Genomic DNA, 19,951 nt, shown 5'->3' with positions numbered 1-19,951 from the left:
AATACAATTAACACCTATTCAGTTATTTTATTAATTTAAAACATGTATGCAATTTGCATCACGAAATAACTGAAAATAATGCTAAATTTCATATATTTTCTCCGACTAGTTTTTAAGCTAGGGACCGGAATTTGATACTTAAAGTTTTGAACTAATATTCTAAAATTTTTAAATTTAATTGAATTTAATTAAAAATTAGTTTTGTTATTTATTCTATTATATGTAGCAATAAGAAAGAAGTGAAATATAAATTTTATGTCGAATTGTAATATGATTTCGAGCTTTATTTGAATTAATTATACAATATTTACTAAGAAAATATTTTTTAGTATAATTGATAATTTTAAACTATAACATGATTAAATATTATAGACTATTTGATTGTGTTACAACTTAGTTATTATTGATTTCAATTTAATATGATTAATAGAAAAACATTTAGGGAAAGATAAAAACTTAATCTTAGACTAAAAAATTGGTTAAAAATAAATTACTGAAAATAGAAAATTAAAAAATAAATAAATTTAAAAAGACATGTAAATATCGGATTAAGGAAATGAAATTGGAAAACAATTACAATTAAATAGAAAGGGTAATAGTGTAAATGTATTGGAGCATTAAATGACCTATTTGAGCTATAATATCTAAATTTTACTAAAATGTCATTTTATGGCCAGTCATAATGTGGCCACGTAGTATTTCCTTCTTGATAAGCATGGCTGAATAGCTTTTCCCTATTATTATTATAAAAATAAATTGTGTTTCATTTAGTTAGCACCTATTGTTAAATGATTCTATAACGCATTCCGAGCGGCACACATTACTAAAAACAAATGAATTAAATTTGACTGAATTGAAAGGTCTAAATATATGGCAAATCACTTTCCCAAAATTTTGTAACGAAAATGACCTGAAAAGGATGTTTGTACATATAAAGGTTTTGCTTAAGCTTGATCGCATTAATTAAGAGTTAAAAGCGTTAATGCCGCGATAAACTAGTACTTCCTCTTTCCCATAAGAATATGCATTCTTTATTTTTTAGTCCGTATCATAAGAATATGCAATTTCTAATTTTAGAAATTCTCCGCTCTAATAAGGTGGGATCAATTTCCCACTAATAATACTTTAATTACTTTTTCTCTCTACCCCTATTTTACTTTACCAATTTTACATTCAAATTCATGCCGAACCAAATTGTATATTTCTCTCTAGCTAGTGTTAATTAAATATTAATTTAAGCAATTAGGTTTTGAACCTTATATGTTATGTAACTGTACTACTTCTGTCCCATAATAAATGACATACTTGGGAAATGACATGAAATTTTAGAAGATGTTTTATTATTTATGTTAGGTGGGGGAAAAAATATTATATTTACATTAATGTGAAAGTTTTTTTTCAAAAAATGAAATGTGACAATTTTTATATGACAAACTAAAAATTAAAGTGTGACATCTATTATCATGAGACAAAGAGAGTATAAAAAATATCAGAAAAAATATCACATGTTCATCACATTGCATTTTGCCTCCTTAAAAAGGTCTTCACATTAGAGCATCCACAACCGTGCTCTTGCCAGCGGCACGGTTGTGGGCCCGGGCGGTACTATTCATGCCTACTCTCTGGCAAGAGCACAACACCCACAACTGTGCTCTTCCGCAAGGACGAGCACAATTAATATAAAATTCAATTACACAAAAACATTTCCATAATATTAAAATTCATTTAAAACCCACAATAAATATTACAAATGACAAATAAAATTAAACATTGCATAATTAAAATCCTAAAAATTAAAAATTACATAATTAAAATCCTAAAAATTAAAAATTACATAATTAAAATCCTAAAAATTAAAAATGACACTACTCGTTGCCGAATTTCGCCCACATGTGGTTGATTAGGTCTTCTTGTAGTTGATTGTGGATTCGAGTATCGCGCATTGTGTGTCTTGTCTCGATCCTCTGGCCAACCGTCGTATGCTCGCCTCGGCGTAGGGGAGACCTCGCTGTTGGGCTCCCTTCCGGTCACGATGGATGTACCGTCGATTTGATCTGGTTCGTTGAGGAGGAGGAGCAGGGGTATTCGCCGCGACATATGCTTCGTAAGCGGCACGATGTTGTTCGTAGTATTCTTGTTCTTCGCGTTCCGCTTCCGCCATAATATGGGTGAAATCCATTTGAGATTTTGAGTGGGTGATGAATGTGTTGATAGTTTGTATGAGAATTATGAATGAGAGATGAATGAGAGATGATTTGATGTGATAAATGAATGATGAATGTGTGTATTTATAGATGATTTTGGGGAAAAAAAAATAAAAAAAAATCAAAAAAATTCAGAAAAAACGGGAAAAAACGGCCATATTTTTGGGATTTGGAAAATATTTTTTTTTTTATTTTTTAGCATTATTTATAATTAAATACCGATTTTAAAAAAAAATAAAAAAAAGTTTAAACACAACGGCTATGCCGTTGACGAATGGGAGCGCGCCACGTGTGCGTCCGCTGGCACGGACGTGCTCGATACATCGAGCAGCGCCGTGCCAGCGGCGCGGCTGCAGCGGCGGCGGTCCTGCGCCTTGCCAACGGCGCGGACGGCGGTGGCGTCTTTCGCCACCGCTGCGGATGCTCTTATAACCGGGTTCTTAAATACCCCCCTCCGTCCCACTTTAGCAAGTTCAGTTTACCATTTTTTGGTGTTCTATTTTAAGAGTTTCGGTTGGAATATTCTATAAATGATAATATGTCTCATATTCCACTAATATTTTTCCACTCACATTTTAATATATAAAAGTAAGAACCACATTCTACTATCTTTTTCACCAATTTCATTTTATATTTCTTAAAACTCGTGTCGAACTCAAATGAGACTCTTAAAGTGGAACGGGGGAGTAATTTTTACAAAATTCTTGATGAGGTTAATAACGAGACTCCTATGCTACTAATAAAAGTGCATCCATTTAATCCAATTTCTTACTATAATATATACATATCTTTTTATACCACTAATAAAAGTGCATCCATTTAATCCGATTTCTTACTATGATTTATGCATATCTTAAAAAAGAGAGATTAATTATGTGAAATAAATGTAATAAGTGAGGAGATAAAGTGGTAAAATAAAACTACTACTACTATTTGGTAGAGTGAACTGGAATCAATCTTATATCATTGCTTGTTGCCTCAGCAGATCCCTGCTCATCACAAAAAAAAACAAATTTTTTTGTATATAATATGATATCACACTACAAAATATTTATGTATAATTACATGCAAATCCGAATCCAAAGACGTTTTAAGTGGGACCCATTCTATAATTAAGTGGGACATTGCCCTAAATCAAATTCGTACGAAACTGAAAAATGCAGAAAGTGAGAAAAAATAATGTTACAGACAAGAAAGAGAGCGAGGAGATGAGGAGACAGTGAGAGAGACAGTAGAGTTTGTCATCTCTCTTCTCACATCCTTGTCCACCGAATCAGAAAAACCCACCATTCTCTCTAGGGTTTTCTGCTTCTTTATTCGGCTCCACACCTAAAACAGGAAAAGTTCAAAGCTTGCACACGCCAACTGCATTTTTTTCTTCATTAAAGGAGGAAACTTTTGAATTTACATTACGTCTGTTTACACCGGAGTAGATCTCTCAAAGACTCAGGTACCTTATTTTCACCGCATTTTTTTTCTAGCAGCTGCTCACATCTTGTGTTTTAATTAATGTTTATTGTTTAACGTTACTACTTGTTTCGTTTCTTGTAAAAAGATCATCTTTCCGATTTCCTACGAGCTTTATTAATTAATTTATTTTTTTGTGATTTTTTAATTTTCATATGAAGATAAGGTAAATTGCGAAATGGGTTTTTTCCTTCTTATCTTGTGAAGTTGATATTTCGCAAAAATGAAAGGAGATATCTTTTTGATAGATAAATACTGTAATATTTTATTGCAGGTTGGGTATTAGTTCTGAATCTTGATATGGTTGTAAGCTTATCTTATTTCTGGTTGTTAAGGCTGGTCTAGGTGGTGAATGTTCTCACCGGTTAGCTGGTAAAGATTCGGAGGTTTAGTTTTTCCTTTACACTCTTGAGAGATGGAGCTCTTTGATTTTCCAATTTTAAGCATCCTTCATTGGTGAGTCGTTGCACATTGATCTGTTGCAACTTGCAAGTGATGGATTCTTTTCGCGAAAATTGTGAAATAATGGAGGTGAAGGATGAAGGGAGTGCAACTCGGAATTCTCAATCGAACAGAGATCAGAAGCCTCCGATCATTAGAAAAGGACCGAACAAGTCATTGGAAGATGACATCAATAAGCTTTTTGAAGCAGTCAATCTCAGATCATCAAAGAGTCTTGATCTTTCAGATGTGAGGAGAAATGCTTCGAAGAAGCCGATGAGGGGTGCTGGTTCTCATTCTCCCGGAATTGGATTCCCTGACTCCGTCTCTTTGAAACAGGCTCTTAGGGGATTATGCATTTCTCAGGCAGCAGAGATGGCTGCCATGAAACGGTTGTCGCTGCCAGCATCTCCTAGGGTCTCGGAAGCGGGGAAAATTGCGAATATGTGCAGGTTTGTTGGTGTTGAAACTGGTGAATCTAGCTGCTCTTCTGTTGAAAGTGAGGCGCAAAGAATAGAAATAACTCTGATTCCAGAGCAGAGTGCCTCGTGTTCTTCCGGAACCTTGCTACCATCGCTCAATGATTCTGCGTTAACATCAACATTCCGAGTTCCTAATTTGTCTCCCTGTTTTGATGTTAAAGCAATTGGAAAGACCAAACAACATAAGTCACGAGACTCAGGCCATCCACTGGATGAATGTGATGATGTAGGAAAGTCTCGTGTTGAAAAATATACTGGCGTATGTTCTGCCAGTACGCTGCCTCGGAAGGTTCAAGATTCGGTGGCTCTGAATCAGAGTGCTTGTGATTCTCCTCTTCGACCTGCTGCTGTAGTTTTGGTGAGTGCAGAGTCTAACATCGCGCATAATAAAGTAATACCCGTTTCAGAAGTTGATATCCAGAAATCGGGAGTAGGCCAAATGGGAAAAGACTGCTGTTCAGTTTCTGTTCTGCCCCATGGTGATTCTCATGATAATCATCTAAAGCAAGACCTGAAAATTTCTGTCTCGAGCAAAGCTGTGAATGTCCTTTGCAAGGAAGTTCCTGCTTCCTTGAAAGTAGTTGAAAAAGCAGCACCAAAGGTGAGACGGAAGTCTAGGCTACAATCTTCATCCAGTGTGGTCAAAGGAAAGAAAGATGTGAATTCCATGAGAAGCACGTCTCGTGCAGTCAAGCCAGTTGGCAGAAACAAGAACCTCATCATAAAGAAATCAAAGAAGGTTGTGATATATACTGATGGAAGTTTGAAAGGATCTAGCGAAGTAGATGCTGCTCTGAATCATAGTTCGGAGCAAGAAATCTGCCAGAGGTGTCAGTGTTCTTTGAGGCATACGAGTAAGGATCCCTTGGATAGTGGTGGTCAGCCTTCTACAGCTAGCAGAGGTCATGATGCGAACAAACTAGTTTCAATTCCAACTGGTTGGGTGAATAAAGATACCTCTGTTGTTAAAAGTATCATGGTTGCCAAACAAGGTGAAAAACAGGATCTCTCTCGGAGCTCGAAGAGCAGTAATTGTGATTTCAGTAGTACCAGCACAAGCCTTAGTGACGAGAGCAATCCGAGTGGATCAACTTGCAATAATAAGCCACACATGTCGAAGGATATTAGGTGGGAATCAATCAACCATGTAAGAAACAAGTATGGTTTTCTAGGACTGAATCACTTCACCCTACTGAAAAAACTTGGTTCTGGAGATATTGGTTCAGTGTATCTTGCGGAATTGATAAGAACGGACTGCCTTTTTGCGATAAAGGTGATTGATAACGAGTTCTTAGCAAAAAGGAAAAAGATGCCTCGAGCTCAAACTGAAAGAGAAATTCTCAGAATGCTGGATCATCCGTTTCTTCCGACACTCTACGCTCAGTTTACATCGGATAATTTATCATGTTTAGTCATGGAGTTTTGTCCTGGTGGAGATCTACATGTCCTCAGGCAGAAGCAAACTGGACGATATTTTCCTGAACAGGCCGCGAGGTATGGTGTTTAAAGTCCATACTTATTTATATGGTTTAGCGCCACAATAAAAGTACTGCATTTACTTGAAACAATATGAGGAATTCTCTGGCTTTGAAGAGGCTGTGAAATGTTCTAGAAATTGATTGATTTACATTTGAACATAAGAAGGTAACAGTCTAGGTTCATTTTACATTATTTTTGGAGTTAAGGGGTGAGGTATATAACTCAACTGTAAAACCTTCACAGTTTTGGGATTGAGATTCAGACTTGATGCTAGAGTTATCAGATACATCATATGTAAAGTATATCTACCATAATATATCACTAATTTAGTTTTCTGGTCTTCTCCTTTAGGGTTCTGTTACATCCTTTGCCCCAATGTACTTGACACCACATTTTTTATTCGACATGATTGTTGTTATGAACTGATCGGTGTCTATGACCCATCCAAAATTGTGAACTGCTCTAGCTTTGGTGTGTGTATTGAATGCTGATAGAGGAGATAGTGATGCACATATAGATTGCATGATTCTGTTTAATGAACATTCGATATGTAGCAGAGAAGAAGAATCATAGAAACCATTTGAATCATCTTTACAAGTGAGGAGAATCATAACAAACATGGGTCAATTTGGATCAATTTGCTGTTTGTGAGATGAGTTCTGCTCTACTATACTCTTTGCTCATAGTTACTTTTTTACAGATTCTATGTTGCTGAGGTCCTCCTTGCACTCGAGTATTTGCACATGCTCGGCATCGTGTACAGAGATCTAAAACCAGAAAACATCCTGGTCCGCGAGGATGGTCACATCATGCTAACGGATTTCGACCTGTCCCTGAGATGTTCTGTAAACCCAACTCTCGTAAAATCATCCTCGTTAGTACTGGAGCCTCCTAGGATCTCTGGTCCGTGTGCAGGATCCAACTGCATTGATCCATTCTGCGCAGGGCCTTCTTGTCAAGTGTCGTGCTTTAGCCCTAGGCTAAACGCAGCAGCTAGAGCAAGGAAGCTAAAATCCGATGCTGCATACCAAGCTAGATTGCTACCGCAGCTCGTAGCTGAGCCAACAGAGGCGCGATCCAACTCCTTTGTCGGCACACACGAGTACTTGGCGCCCGAGATCATCAGGGGAGAGGGGCATGGCAGTGCTGTAGACTGGTGGACATTCGGTGTCTTCCTGTACGAGCTTCTGTATGGGAAGACGCCGTTCAAAGGCACTGGGAATGACGAGACGTTAGCCAACGTGGTAATGCATAACCTCAGATTTCCCGATTCCCCCATTGTTAGTTTTCAGGCGAGGGATCTGATCAGAAGGCTGCTGGTGAAAGAGCCCGAGAATCGGCTTGGTACGGAAACTGGAGCTGCTGAGATCAAACGCCACCCGTTCTTCGATGGCCTGAACTGGGCTCTGATACGCTGTGCCACCCCTCCTCAAATACCGGAGTTCTTTGAAGATGGGAATCCGCAACCAGCGCCTAAGCAGGACGCCGGAGACCATCTGGAGTTCGACTTGTTTTGAAACAAAGGGTGGTTTAACTCTGCATTAGTTGTCTTGTACTTAAGATATACACCACAAAATACTGTCTAAGAAAGTTGGTGAGGGAGATTCCACTGTGTGAGATTGGCTTATAGATCAAAGCTAGATGAGTCGAGATCAATTTGAGATTGAATGCTATCAAGATTATAAATATTCCCTCTTTCAAAAACAAATACAAATATACCACTGAAGTTAGTCTTCTTTACAAAGTACTAACATAGTTTGCCCTATTTGAATGGCCAATATAAAGCAGTACATTAATCGCAGGAGCCGTCCATATTGAAAAGAGAAGTAGAGAAAGTATTAGTATTTCAACTGTGTATGATTTCAAACAATAATCATAAATTTAAACAAAATCAACCCAACTTAAATTAAGATTATGTACCATACTTTTGATAATTGAAAATATGCGAATTGATGTCACTTTATTTTCAAATAATAAAAAATGGAACGAAACTAAAATTCATTGATATAAATTCTACATATAGTTTATACTACCAAAATTATGAAAGGGAGTAGAGATAAAATATCTGTGTGCTGCAAATTAAACATGTTTTTTCCATGTTTTAATTAATGTTTATTGTGTTTTTTCAGTCATTTGGAGATGTTTTCTTTAGTTAGATGGAGATAGAAGATGAGAATGAAGCTATATTGAAGTAAAAAGAAGAAAAACTCAAATTTGAGCTCTTCACAAATTTCACCCGTCCGGTGACATTGGTGCCACATGGCACCCGGTTGTGTGACTTTGCAACATGGAGAGTCTAGAGAGTTTCACCCGGCCGGGACTTTCATGCCATTTGGCAGAGTGACTGACTTTGCTAAAGCGTAGAGAGTCTAGAAACTTTCACCCGACCAAGTCACTATTGTGCCATTTGGCATCCAACCGGGGGTGACTTGCACCCCCCAATTGCCAAATTTGGTTTCTACACAAGTTAGAGGACAGTTTTTGGACGATTCATGAATGACACCGTTTCATCCCATGGGCTATAGTTTTTGTTGTGCTTTCAATTATGTAACTTGGCTAAATGCTCTGTTATTGCTCCTACTAGGTAATTGAATATTTTGTGGATGAAGTATTAAGCGTTATCGTAATTCTTATCAATATGATTGTTATCATCTCGGTTTAGTTTGTTGAATTCGTCATTTTAAGTGCACATTCAATGATGGTTCATATAGTCTCATTGGATTAGATGGAAAACGTAGATGATAAGCTATTCATCTAGAGTTGTTCAGATGATAGTTTAATAGTGGATTAATTGAAATAAAACATATAGTAGTTGGTTTTGATTGCCTGACTCTTCAAACCCACATGATAAACTCCCCGGTTCTTGTCAAATCACAATATCAACGTCCGAGATCAGCAACTGGAACTTGCCTTCAATTCTTTCTCACAAACTCCTTAGAATCGAAGTCAATCCCCTCAGGAAATACCAATACAGATTAAGCTCAAATTCTCAATTTAACAGTCTAACCCCTGAATGAATTACTGCTTAATTATCAAGTTTCCATTTTTAAAATTCTGAACTGATGTTTATGCACACAGGCTCACTGAGGAATCCTCCTATTTTCGTGGGCTCCTAGGTGGAAGCTTTAGGTTAGTGGTTTATAATTTGTCTTGAGATTTCTTCTCAATTCTCATCCCATTCTGCTTAATGAATCTTTTTGTGTAGTTTAACATTTACTGATGTTGTATCCCTTAATTTACTCAGTGAATCTTGCCTCGATTCTGTATCAATACAATGGAGTTTGGAATCATTTGTGACTGTTTTAAGGATCGTGTATGGATGCGAAGGGGAGATTTCCTCTGACAATTTTATTTCTTTGAATGAGGTATGGATTGTTCCTTCCTATGTTTAGTTATCGAGGGTCTATTTCTAGTCTCAACGGTAGATTGTAAACTAATGGGGCATTTGATCATGTGTTGCTAATAGAGCACTGATCAACAAAAGGGAGAACCATTCTGGTCAGGATTGATGTTAGTATTTAGTCCATTATTTGGAGTGATTGAATGATTCGGTGAAATACTCGCAAGAAGATGCAGCTTTTGAAGTGTCGAGTCCAAGTTAATTTACAAGTTTATTTTCATGTTTTGCTTCTATTAATTGTTTCTTAAAGTCTTTTTGGGCTTAGCTATCTGTTGTTATGGCCTCTTCCTGTTTTATATTAAGGAGGTCATGTTTGGTGCCTCGAATGATAAGTCAATCTATTATGGTTCACTTAGTCAAGGTTCTTATGTTGTGAGTTTTCCTTCAAAGTTAATGTAATCTAATTCTAGTATGTACTCAGGCAGCTTTGTTTTTTGGGGTGGATAAACTTCTAGACATGTGTAGACTATGGTTGGCTGAAGTGACTTCATACACCGGGCATCAATCACCACAACTATTTCTAGATGACTTGATTCGCATCTGGAAATATGGTCTTGAGCATGGTGAGGTCTTCCATCCAGTTCTCAAGGTCCATGAAAATTGTCTATATAAGAAGTAAAGCTTAGTTTCTTCATCGAGTCATTGATATTATTAAACTCACTCTTATGGATGGAAGTGAAATATGTTGCAGCATATGATTTCATCCTACAGCTCTGCACAAGCTATCTGGCGAGGAACTTTGTGAGTACTTTGGATTTTATAAATATATTTTCTTGTCCCCGTTTTGAAGTGTTGCCCTTTTATAAGAAGAACCGTTGTTTTTGTCAATGTCATAATTCTTTAACTCATTATCAGCTATCATTTCTCTCTCATAGCTGTAAGAATCTGTATGAGTAAAGTCAACAGGTAATGCTTATAGATTTTGATCTTCCGTTATTCATTACCTCCCATAGACATCATTGGTTATTAAGCTTTTGATATTGCATGGTAGAAGACTGTAAAATGTAGTTTATTGCTGTTTTGCTTTAATCTAAAATAAAATAATTTTGATTCACTCTTTTAACTTACTCAAACCTGATACATTTTTCTTTACTTTGAAAGATGTGGGCACTAAATTTCAACTGTTACGCTGATGTCCCATACAAACTACTTTACTCCTGTATCCGGCATCCCGACTTAACTGTGGACAGGTTAATGGCTTTACTCATTTGAAGTTCTTATTAAATTTTACTTCAAATGCTATCTTCAGTCATCAAATTGTGAAGCATCTTTGTGATGCAATTATTGGTTTCTCACAGCGAGAGGCATTTTGCTGATGCAATTCTAGTTTGGCTCAATGTGAATGCCATCGAATCAGAGGACTGGAGGAGCAATGACTTGTGTCGCCAGGTATGAAGTGAAAGATCCCATGCTGTAAGCCACCTGATAAATTAGAAAATCAGAAGGATACCTGCATACTGGGACTTATTTATATTAGTAAGAACTAAAATGTACTATTAAGATTGTCATATGACTCATATTTCAGTAAGTTACATGTAGCCAGATTGATTAAGAGATGGTTCACTTTATTAGTGTGAAAAGGAATTTGTATCAGAGTTGGGTCAGTAAAGCTGTAATCAACTTGTAGGGATCAGACAATTCCGGATTCACTAATTACCGAGACCTCTTTGGTCTTGTTACAAGATGGCTCAGTCAAACCACCAACCAAGCGACTGATTTATACAAGATAACTAGCTATTACAACAATCAACAAATAGCTAATTACAGAATCTATTTTTGAGTCAGAAAGTCTCCAAGATTCAATGATAGTACCTGCACACTCAAAGCTCAAGTCAGTGACACAAGAAAGCAGATCCAAAGTGGATCTAGTGCAAAACTCACTGAATATGACAAGAACGAACTAAGAACTCTGATACATCACAATGTATGGCTCAGATGCCCGCCAATAGTGAAGATCTATTCACAAGAACTCAGACCCAAGGGAGCACAAGAGGTTTCAACCGTGAATCACCTCACACATTCCAGAAACCACCCTCAAGCCTCTCCTAAACACCGGATCTGTCAATCTAACCGGAGAAATCTCACCACAACACCCTCACAAGAAAACCCTAACTTTCCAGAACTTGAGAAACCGAAATGGTTACCCTCCACACTTCTCACCAAAGATCTAACACCACTAAAACATGAGAGATCTCAGAGAAGAACACATCATCACAAGATGAAGAACAGCTTGAAGGAAAGAAATCGCCAGAGAGTAGTAGTGAGAGAAAGAGAGTTAGAGATGATGAAACGGCTGAGGAGAGGAAGGGAGTAATATCTCACATAGTATTGGGCTAGGGCAAGTCACAAGCCCAACACCAACTGGGCCAACTTAATTCTCAGGCCCAAATGATGTCCACCAACAAACAGCCCAAAATAACCAACATACTCCACCTTGGACATCATTCTAGGAAACCTATCCCACTATTAGCTAAAGTTAAATTCATCACAGCCTACAAGGTAGTTCCCACAACACCAAGAACAAAGTTCACAAGCTATAGGGACACCACCAGGTCTGCCTAATAGGCTCCAGAGGGGCTGACACCCATTAGCCTATAGGACTTAGTGCCTGCAATCACTAGTCACCCTTACCACAGTAGACTAAGTGACTGAGGTCTTTTTACCCCGGGACATGCACTTATCCAAAATCAAAATGCAAAAACTTAATGCAGAAACTTAGTTTTTCAAGAGGTAAGCATTTAGTACCCATGTCAGCTGGGTTCTTATCTGTATGCACTTTAGAGAGAAAAACTTCACATTTTTCTACAATATCCCTAATGTAATGAAACCTTACATCAATGTGCTTAGTTCTATCATTGAAAACATGATTTTTACACAACTGAATAGCAGATTGAGAGTCAGAGAATACCACAGGAGGAGTTTTCACAAAGTTCAGTTCAGAAAGTACCCCCTTCAACCACACAGCCTCTTTCATGGCTTCAGTGATAGCAATGTACTCAGACTCAGTAGTAGACAGAGCTACTATGTGCTGCAGCTGTGACTTCCAACTAATGCAAGATCTACACACAGTAAAAACATAGGAAGTGGTGGACTTCCTCTTATCCCTGTCATTAGCATAGTTAGAATCAACATATCCAGCAAGTTTAACACCTTCTTCACACTTAGAATAGCACAAACCATACTTTGCAGTATGCTTAAGGTATCTCAATAACCATTTCAAAACTTCCCAATGCACAGGATTATATCTACTCAAGCAAGACACTGCATAAGCAATATCAGCTCTAGTGCTAACCATCAAGTACATTACAGATCCAATAGCATTAGCATAAGGAACTTTCTTCATGGAATTGATATCAAGTTCAGTGTGAGGGCAGAGGTCTTTACTCAACAAAAAATGACCAGCAAGAGGAACTGAAACAGATTTAGCTTCATGCATGTTAACTTTCTTCAGAATTTTGTAAACATAGGGTTCCTGATGCAAGACAAGAGTGTATTCCTTTCTATTCCTGAAAATATTAATTCCCAGAATTTTCTGAGCATCCCCTAAATCTTTCATGTCAAAATTCTTGCTCAAAGCAGCTTGCACAGTACTTATGGTTTTCAAACAAGGACCCATGATCAGCATGTCATCAACATACAACAACAGAAACACAGGAACAGTACAAAGGTTCTTCACATATAAGCAAGCATCAAAAGTACTTCTCACAAAGCCCAAATTGTGCATACAAGTATTAAACTTAATGTTCCACTGCCTAGGAGACTGTTTTAGACCATATAGGGCCTTTTTCAGCAAGCACACATGATTAGGAAACTTTGGATCTACAAAACCTTCAGGCTGTCTCATGTATATTGGTTTATCAAGATCACCATGCAAAAAGGCAGTTTTAACACCCATTTGTTTTAATTCCCAATCAAAATGAGCACACAAAGCAAGCATTAACCTTCCAGTAGTAAATTTAACCACGGGAGCAAAAATTTCTGTGTAATCTACCCCTTCTTGTTGAGTAAAACCCTTAGCCACCAATCTGGCCTTATACCTCAGCCCATCCACCTCATTCTTTAGCTTATACAACCATCTACAGTCAACCACAGAGGCACCAAGAGGCAGGGGTACAAGGATCCAGGTCAGATTTACTTTTAAAGAATTCATTTCCTCAATCATTGCATGATGCCACTTAACCCAGAATTTAGATTTGGTAGTCTGCTTGTAAGTTTGAGGCTCATCCCCATCAGATTCATGTATATTGAAAGCCAAGTTTATTAGAGCAATTAGCCCTACATACCTAGCAGGTTTATTCACATTCACCCTTCTGGATCTATCCCTAGCTAGCACATAATTGTTCAAAGTAGAGGCATCAATAGCATTTTGAATTCCAGAAGGAATATTCAACAAGTTCTGAGCAGGCACAGGAGCATTCCCCCTAATAGGACTAGCATGCACATCATCATGAGATAAAGCCTCATTATTAACATCATTAGCAGGTAAATTTCCCTCAAGGGGTGTATCACTAGGAGTAGAAACTGGCACAGAGTTCCAAAATGGTTGCTCCACCTCACTTGAAGCATCCAAAGGATGCTCCACAACAGTGGGTATTTCTATGGACTCCACCTCACTAGGAGGGTCACTGTCCACTTCCTCTAAAGCTGAGCTTTCAGTCATCCTCAGACATGGGAATTCAATCTCATTAAAGATTACATCCCTGCTGATCATGACCTTAAAACCAGGCTCATCTCTAAGCCAGATTCTATATCCTTTAACACCCTCAGGATAACCCAAGAAAACACCCTTTCTAGACCTAGGTTCAAGCTTATCAGTTTTAGTATGCACAAAAGCAGAGCAGCCAAACACCCTAAGGTGAGAAAAATTCAAGGATTTTCCAGTAAACACATATTCACGGCACTGCCCCAATAAAGGCACAGAGGGAGATCTATTTATCAGATAAGTAGCAGTTAATAAAGCTTCACCCCAAAACTTCTTTGATAAACCAGATTTTGAAAGCATGCACCTAACTTTTTCAAGTAAAGTTCATTCTCTCAGCCACTCCATTTTGCTGAGGAGAATAGGGAACAGTTTTATGCCTTTTAATACCAAAACCAGTACACAAATCATCCATTTGGTTATTACAAAATTCAAGCCTATTGTCAGTTCTGATAGTCTTAACCCTTCTTCCAGTTTGATTTTCAATCATAGTTTTCCAAGTAGTAAATTTTCCAAACACATCAGACTTATGTCTCATTAGAAAACACCACACTTTCCTTGAAAAATCATCAAGCACAGAGAGAAAATAGACTGAACCAGAGTGAGATGACACAGGAGCAGGCCCCCAAACATCCAGATGCGGATATTCAAGCACATTCTTACTCACATTTGCAGGGACAGGTGTAGGAAAAGACACTCTATGTTGTTTGCCAAGCACACATGTGTCACAAAAAGGCAATTCACCACAAACATCAGAGTCAAAAAGAATAGCATGTTTTTTCAGAATGTTAATCCCCTTTTCACTCATGTGACCTAGCCTATTATGCCACAACAATAATTTGTCAGACTTTACAACATTGGCAGAGGCTTTATCACAAGTAAGAGGGACATCATTACAGACATACAAACCACACCTTTTTTGAGCCTTAAACAAACACATAGAACCTTTACAGATTTTCATACAGCCTTCTCCCCACTTACCACTCAATCCAGAACTTTCAAGAGCATTACATGACATCAAGTTATAGCACAGATCTGGAACATATCTAACATCCTTCAAATTCAGCACATAGCCATTGTTAAATTTTAAACACACAATGCCAATTCCAAGAATTTCACACTTCTTGTCATCAGCCATTGACACATAAGTGTTTGAAACAGGTTTTATCTCAGAAAACACTTCTTTGAAGGGACTCACATGATAGGTACATCCAGAGTCACATAACCTATCATTTGAAGTATAAGGACACATAGGGGAGGCATTGATATTCAACAAATCATGCACCATAAACACAGATTCATTGTCAGTTTCATATTTAACCATACTAGCAATGTTTTCAATCTGAGAATTGTTATTATTATGGTGAGGAGGCTTATTCTTCTTAGGCTTGGTACATTCCTTTTTATAATGCCCAGTTTCTCCACAATTATAACATTTTCTGAAGGATTTAGGGTCCCTACTACTGGATCTGGACCTAAATTTCTTCCTGGAGTTGGATCTATTATTAGAACCACCATTTGATTCATGTCCCCCTCTTGAATTAGATCTACCCCTAACATTAAACACTTTATTGGCAGTAGATTTGTCAGAACCCCTTTCCCTTAGATCAAGTTCCTTAGATTTAAGGGAGCTAATTATTAAATCAAGAGGAGTAGAGTCTCTGCCATATTTAATGGCAGCCTTTACATCACTATAGGAATCAGGTATAACATTCATTAGAGCAATACTAGTGTATTCATCAATTGTTTTATCACCTGATCTCTTAATATCTTGCACAAGTTTCTGAAATCTATCCACATTATCATCTATATCCTTAGACAAATCAAGTTTAAATTTGAACAGTTTTTCAAGCAAATACATTCTTGAGGACATAGAAGTCTCTGTAAACAGAGTATCAAGTAGTTTCCACATTTCAGAGGCAGATTCAACATGATCAACTTTCCTAATCACAGAGTCAGATAAATTGAGAATAATAGTGGCCCTAGCCAACTCATTCATTTCATCTTGTTTTTCAGGAGAAACATCATCAGACAAAGTACCATCAACAGACTTGAAAACCTTTTGCTGAATCAAAATACACTTCAATTTTTGTTTACAAATCATAAAGTCATTTTTTCCATTAAATGGAACCAAACCAATAGGCTGAGACATTTTGAACACCAATTCAGCTAAAACACAGTGAGCATGGTAAGAACACACCACTTTGCACACAAGAGAGAACAGAGACATGCAGGCAAGGACCAAACCACAGAATTTCACAAGAAGAGCACTCAAGAACACAGAGACAAGTACCCAGAGGGCAGAAACAGCTATCTCCACAGAGAATTTTCCCAAGAACACACAGTAAATACACCATACACACAGGTCAAACCCAAATTCCTGACTGTCACGAGCATCGCTGGCTAAGGCTATCCTAGTTCACAAGCACTCACTCTTGGAGGGCGCAGGGGGTCACTTGGGCAGTATGTGTGCTTGGTGGCCAGGTAATAAGGGATCAGAGAGACAGAAAAAACAACAAGCAACCACGGAAGAGAGGAAAACACAGAGAAAAAACACACAGAGAAGCCTAAAACCTTGCCAAGGTCAACTACCAGCAGCAAAAGCCCAAACCTAGGGTGGCTCTAAACAGAAAACCAAAAATAAGGGAGTTACAGCCAATTTACCTGAGCAAACCCCCACTCGAAGGAGGGTTCCACTTGCCCACCTCCTTATAGCGACTCGGCGTGCCGGAATCGTCCCCCTGTGGCTCTGATACCACTGTAAGGATCAGACAATTCCGGATTCACTAATAACTCAGACCTCTTTGGTCTTGTTACAAGATGGCTCAGTCAAACCACCAACCAAGCGACTGATTTATACAAGATAACTAGCTATTACAACAGTCAACAAATAGCTAATTACCGAATCTATTTTTGAGTCAGAAAGTCTCCAAGATTCAATGATAGTACCTGCACACTCAAAGCTCAAGTCAGTGACACAAGAAAGCAGATCCAAAGTGGATCTAGTGCAAAACTCACTGAATATGACAAGAACGAACTAAGAACTCTGATACATCACAATGTATGGCTCAGATGCCCGCCAATAGTGAAGATCTATTCACAAGAACTCAGACCCAAGGGAGCACAAGAGGTTTCAACCGTGAATCACCTCACACATTCCAGAAACCACCCTCAAGCCTCTCCTAAACACCGGATCTGTCAATCTAACCGGAGAAATCTCACCACAACACCCTCACAAGAAAACCCTAACTTTCCAGAACTTGAGAAACCGAAATGGTTACCCTCCACACTTCTCACCAAAGATCTAACACCACTAAAACATGAGAGATCTCAGAGAAGAACACATCATCACAAGATGAAGAACAGCTTGAAGGAAAGAAATCGCCAGAGAGTAGTAGTGAGAGAAAGAGAGTTAGAGATGATGAAACGGCTGAGGAGAGGAAGGGAGTAATATCTCACATAGTATTGGGCTAGGGCAAGTCACAAGCCCAACACCAACTGGGCCAACTTAATTCTCAGGCCCAAATGATGTCCACCAACAAACAGCCCAAAATAACCAACATACTCCACCTTGGACATCATTCTAGGAAACCAATCCCACTATTAGCTAAAGTTAAATTCATCACAGCCTACAAGGTAGTTCTCACAGCACCAAGAACAACAAACAGCCCAAAATAACCGACACAACTATTCTCAACTTCTGTGTGATTTTGCCTGGATGTTACACCTTTCATTGGTATCAATTGCAGTAACCTGCGAAGGATTAAAACAGATGCATTTGTAGTACTTAGACTGATTATGTTTCCTCAATTTATTTCCTATCTATATTGTTGTCAGTAACATTTATTAGTAATTCATACTTGTGTTGAACAGATACGGATAAGCCTCCTGCCCATGTGGTTTGTTGCTGGTATGTTTCTTTGTTCAGAAAGCTATTTCTCTTGCCAAAGAAACGTTGAATGCCTAAGGAAAACGAAGGTGCCAATTCTTTGCAAAGTTCGCTGATGAAGCAACTGGAGCAATTCTTAAGATACAGAGACACCATCCTACAACCTTGACAAAAATCTTTAGAGAAGGCGAGTTGAATCAGATTAGAGTTCGTTTAACAAAATATACACAGGTATATACGTTTTTACATGTATCCTAAATTTGACCATTCCAGTATCTGTTACAACTTCTTCTTTTCATCGGGGATGTTGTTTGTTGGGAATCCTGTTGCACCCTCGACAATTTCCCTGATACAATCATCTATATCATTCAGTATACAAACTTGCACAACATTCAGTTTCATATTTCACAATCTTTGCACATATCCCTTCACAGAGCGATTAGATTAGCACTTTTCTACCATCCTGAAAGTTTATGCAAAATCTGCTGACTTTAGTTAGATACTTACTTTTTTCATGCAATATTCGCAGAAAGTGGATATTTCCGGTTGCCCACATATTACGGCGGGGCTATTTCTTCTATCCGTTCACCCTTCATCAAATGCAAATAGAATTTTGAAAAAGATCACTAAGAAGTCTTACATTGATCATGTAAAGACTGGTGGGGATGATTTGAAGACCTTGCTGGAGCTGGGACAGATCACAATTTTTAAAGGAGTGCAGGAGTTGGATATTTCAAACTGCCCCTCTTATTGCTTGGAGTCGGCAATTGAGATTTTGCGCAAGTCATTTCCATCGTTAAGATCATTAAGGGCGACATATTTTCTGAACTTCAATGCTAAGAAATTGCATCAGTTAGTGCAGAAGTTCCCTCTACTGACCACAATTGACCTTACTTTGGATGTTGACCCCGTTATACCTACACAAGTATCTGTTATGGTGTCCTCATCAGTTCTGACACCAGAGAAATCAACACCAACACCACGATATGACATATATAATCACCAGTGTGTTGGAAAGATTGCAGAGGATCTCCTGCACAAATCAAAGAGGAGATTAGATGGAATCAAGGAAGAAATCGGAGGAAATCAATCACAAGCAATTAGGAAGATTATATACACGTTTTACCTTGTTTAGGATATTACCTTGTATAGATTCTTCCTATGTCTACATAAACATGTAAATGCAGTGTGAATAATAACATAAAGAAATTCTCCCAATTCTTAATTTCTACATGACATCCGAGCATGTTAGGCTCAGAAAACCTTCATCATAGCCCCAAAATCATACCTTTCTCGACCGAAACGGCGAGAACAACCAAACCAGCCCCAGAATCATACCTTTCTCGACCGAAATGGCCGAAGACAAACCAGAAACAACCGAACCTATTGCCGAGAAAATCAGGTCAAGCAAGAGTGTTACCATAGCCTTCAAGTTGAATGGCTTAAACTATCCATTATGGGCACGATTGATGAAAGTGTCCATAGGCGGCCGAGGAGTCTACCGCCACATAACAGGAACACCACCTCCACCACTACCGACGAAGAAGGGATATTCCGATTGGGAGGAGATAGACCTAATAGTCTTCTCCTGGATAATCGACAATATGGAAACCAGCCTCATCGCCGACTTCGCACATCATCAAATGGCGAAGGCACTGTGGGATACCCTCGCCGTCACGTTCGCAAGTTCAGCGGACTCATACCTAATATATGATCTGCGAGACAAGGCAAGCAAGATTATGCAAGGAGATTCGACATTAGAAGCCTACTGGAGCAGGCTGCACGGGGCATGGATCGACATCGATCGATGCCCTCAAAAAACCGTGAATTGCTGCGACAAAGGAGTAGCACAATATCGAGATATCAAATCCGAATTAAGGCTGTTTAAAT

General features: G+C 38.3%; 2 protein-coding genes across 3 annotated transcripts; both read left to right on the top strand.

The window, feature by feature from the left end:
- Nucleotides 1-3,389: 3,389 nt before the first annotated feature.
- Nucleotides 3,390-7,799, top strand: LOC121762593 (serine/threonine-protein kinase D6PKL2-like). Of its 2 annotated transcripts, none has more exons than XM_042158527.1 (3): nucleotides 3,390-3,654; nucleotides 4,007-6,088; nucleotides 6,774-7,799. In XM_042158527.1, the coding sequence occupies exons 2-3, from the start codon at nucleotides 4,167-4,169 to the stop codon at nucleotides 7,588-7,590; spliced, it is 2,739 nt and encodes a 912-aa protein (XP_042014461.1). In that variant the 5' UTR covers nucleotides 3,390-3,654; nucleotides 4,007-4,166; the 3' UTR covers nucleotides 7,591-7,799. The 2 variants fall into 2 exon arrangements, with proteins under 2 accessions (XP_042014461.1, XP_042014460.1); XM_042158526.1 differs by having other exon boundaries at nucleotides 3,946-6,088.
- A 1,117-nt stretch (nucleotides 7,800-8,916) lies between these two features.
- Nucleotides 8,917-19,196, top strand: LOC121760775 (BTB/POZ domain-containing protein FBL11-like; the record flags this gene model as incomplete). Its single annotated transcript, XM_042156396.1, has 10 exons — nucleotides 8,917-9,025; nucleotides 9,145-9,202; nucleotides 9,318-9,438; nucleotides 9,895-10,036; nucleotides 10,165-10,214; nucleotides 10,575-10,663; nucleotides 10,772-10,862; nucleotides 18,046-18,082; nucleotides 18,141-18,292; nucleotides 18,591-19,196. Coding segments are annotated over 10 exons (1,455 nt in total), but the record flags the coding sequence as incomplete, so codon positions are not given.
- Between the last annotated feature and the right edge of the window lie 755 nt (nucleotides 19,197-19,951).

The sequence above is a fragment of the Salvia splendens genome, chromosome 13 (genome assembly GCF_004379255.2).
Source record: "Salvia splendens isolate huo1 chromosome 13, SspV2, whole genome shotgun sequence".
NCBI lineage: Eukaryota > Viridiplantae > Streptophyta > Magnoliopsida > Lamiales > Lamiaceae > Salvia > Salvia splendens.
The sequence above is the reverse complement of the archived record's forward strand: the minus strand, read 5'-3'. Positions and strand labels throughout refer to the sequence as shown.

Coding starts and splice junctions, on each gene's coding strand:
- LOC121762593 (XM_042158527.1), top strand. CDS start 4,167: ATGGATTCTTTTCGCGAAAATTGTGAAATAATGGAGGTGAAGGATGAA. Junction 6,089..6,773: donor TTTCCTGAACAGGCCGCGAG/GTATGGTGTTTA, acceptor ACTTTTTTACAG/ATTCTATGTTGCTGAGGTCC.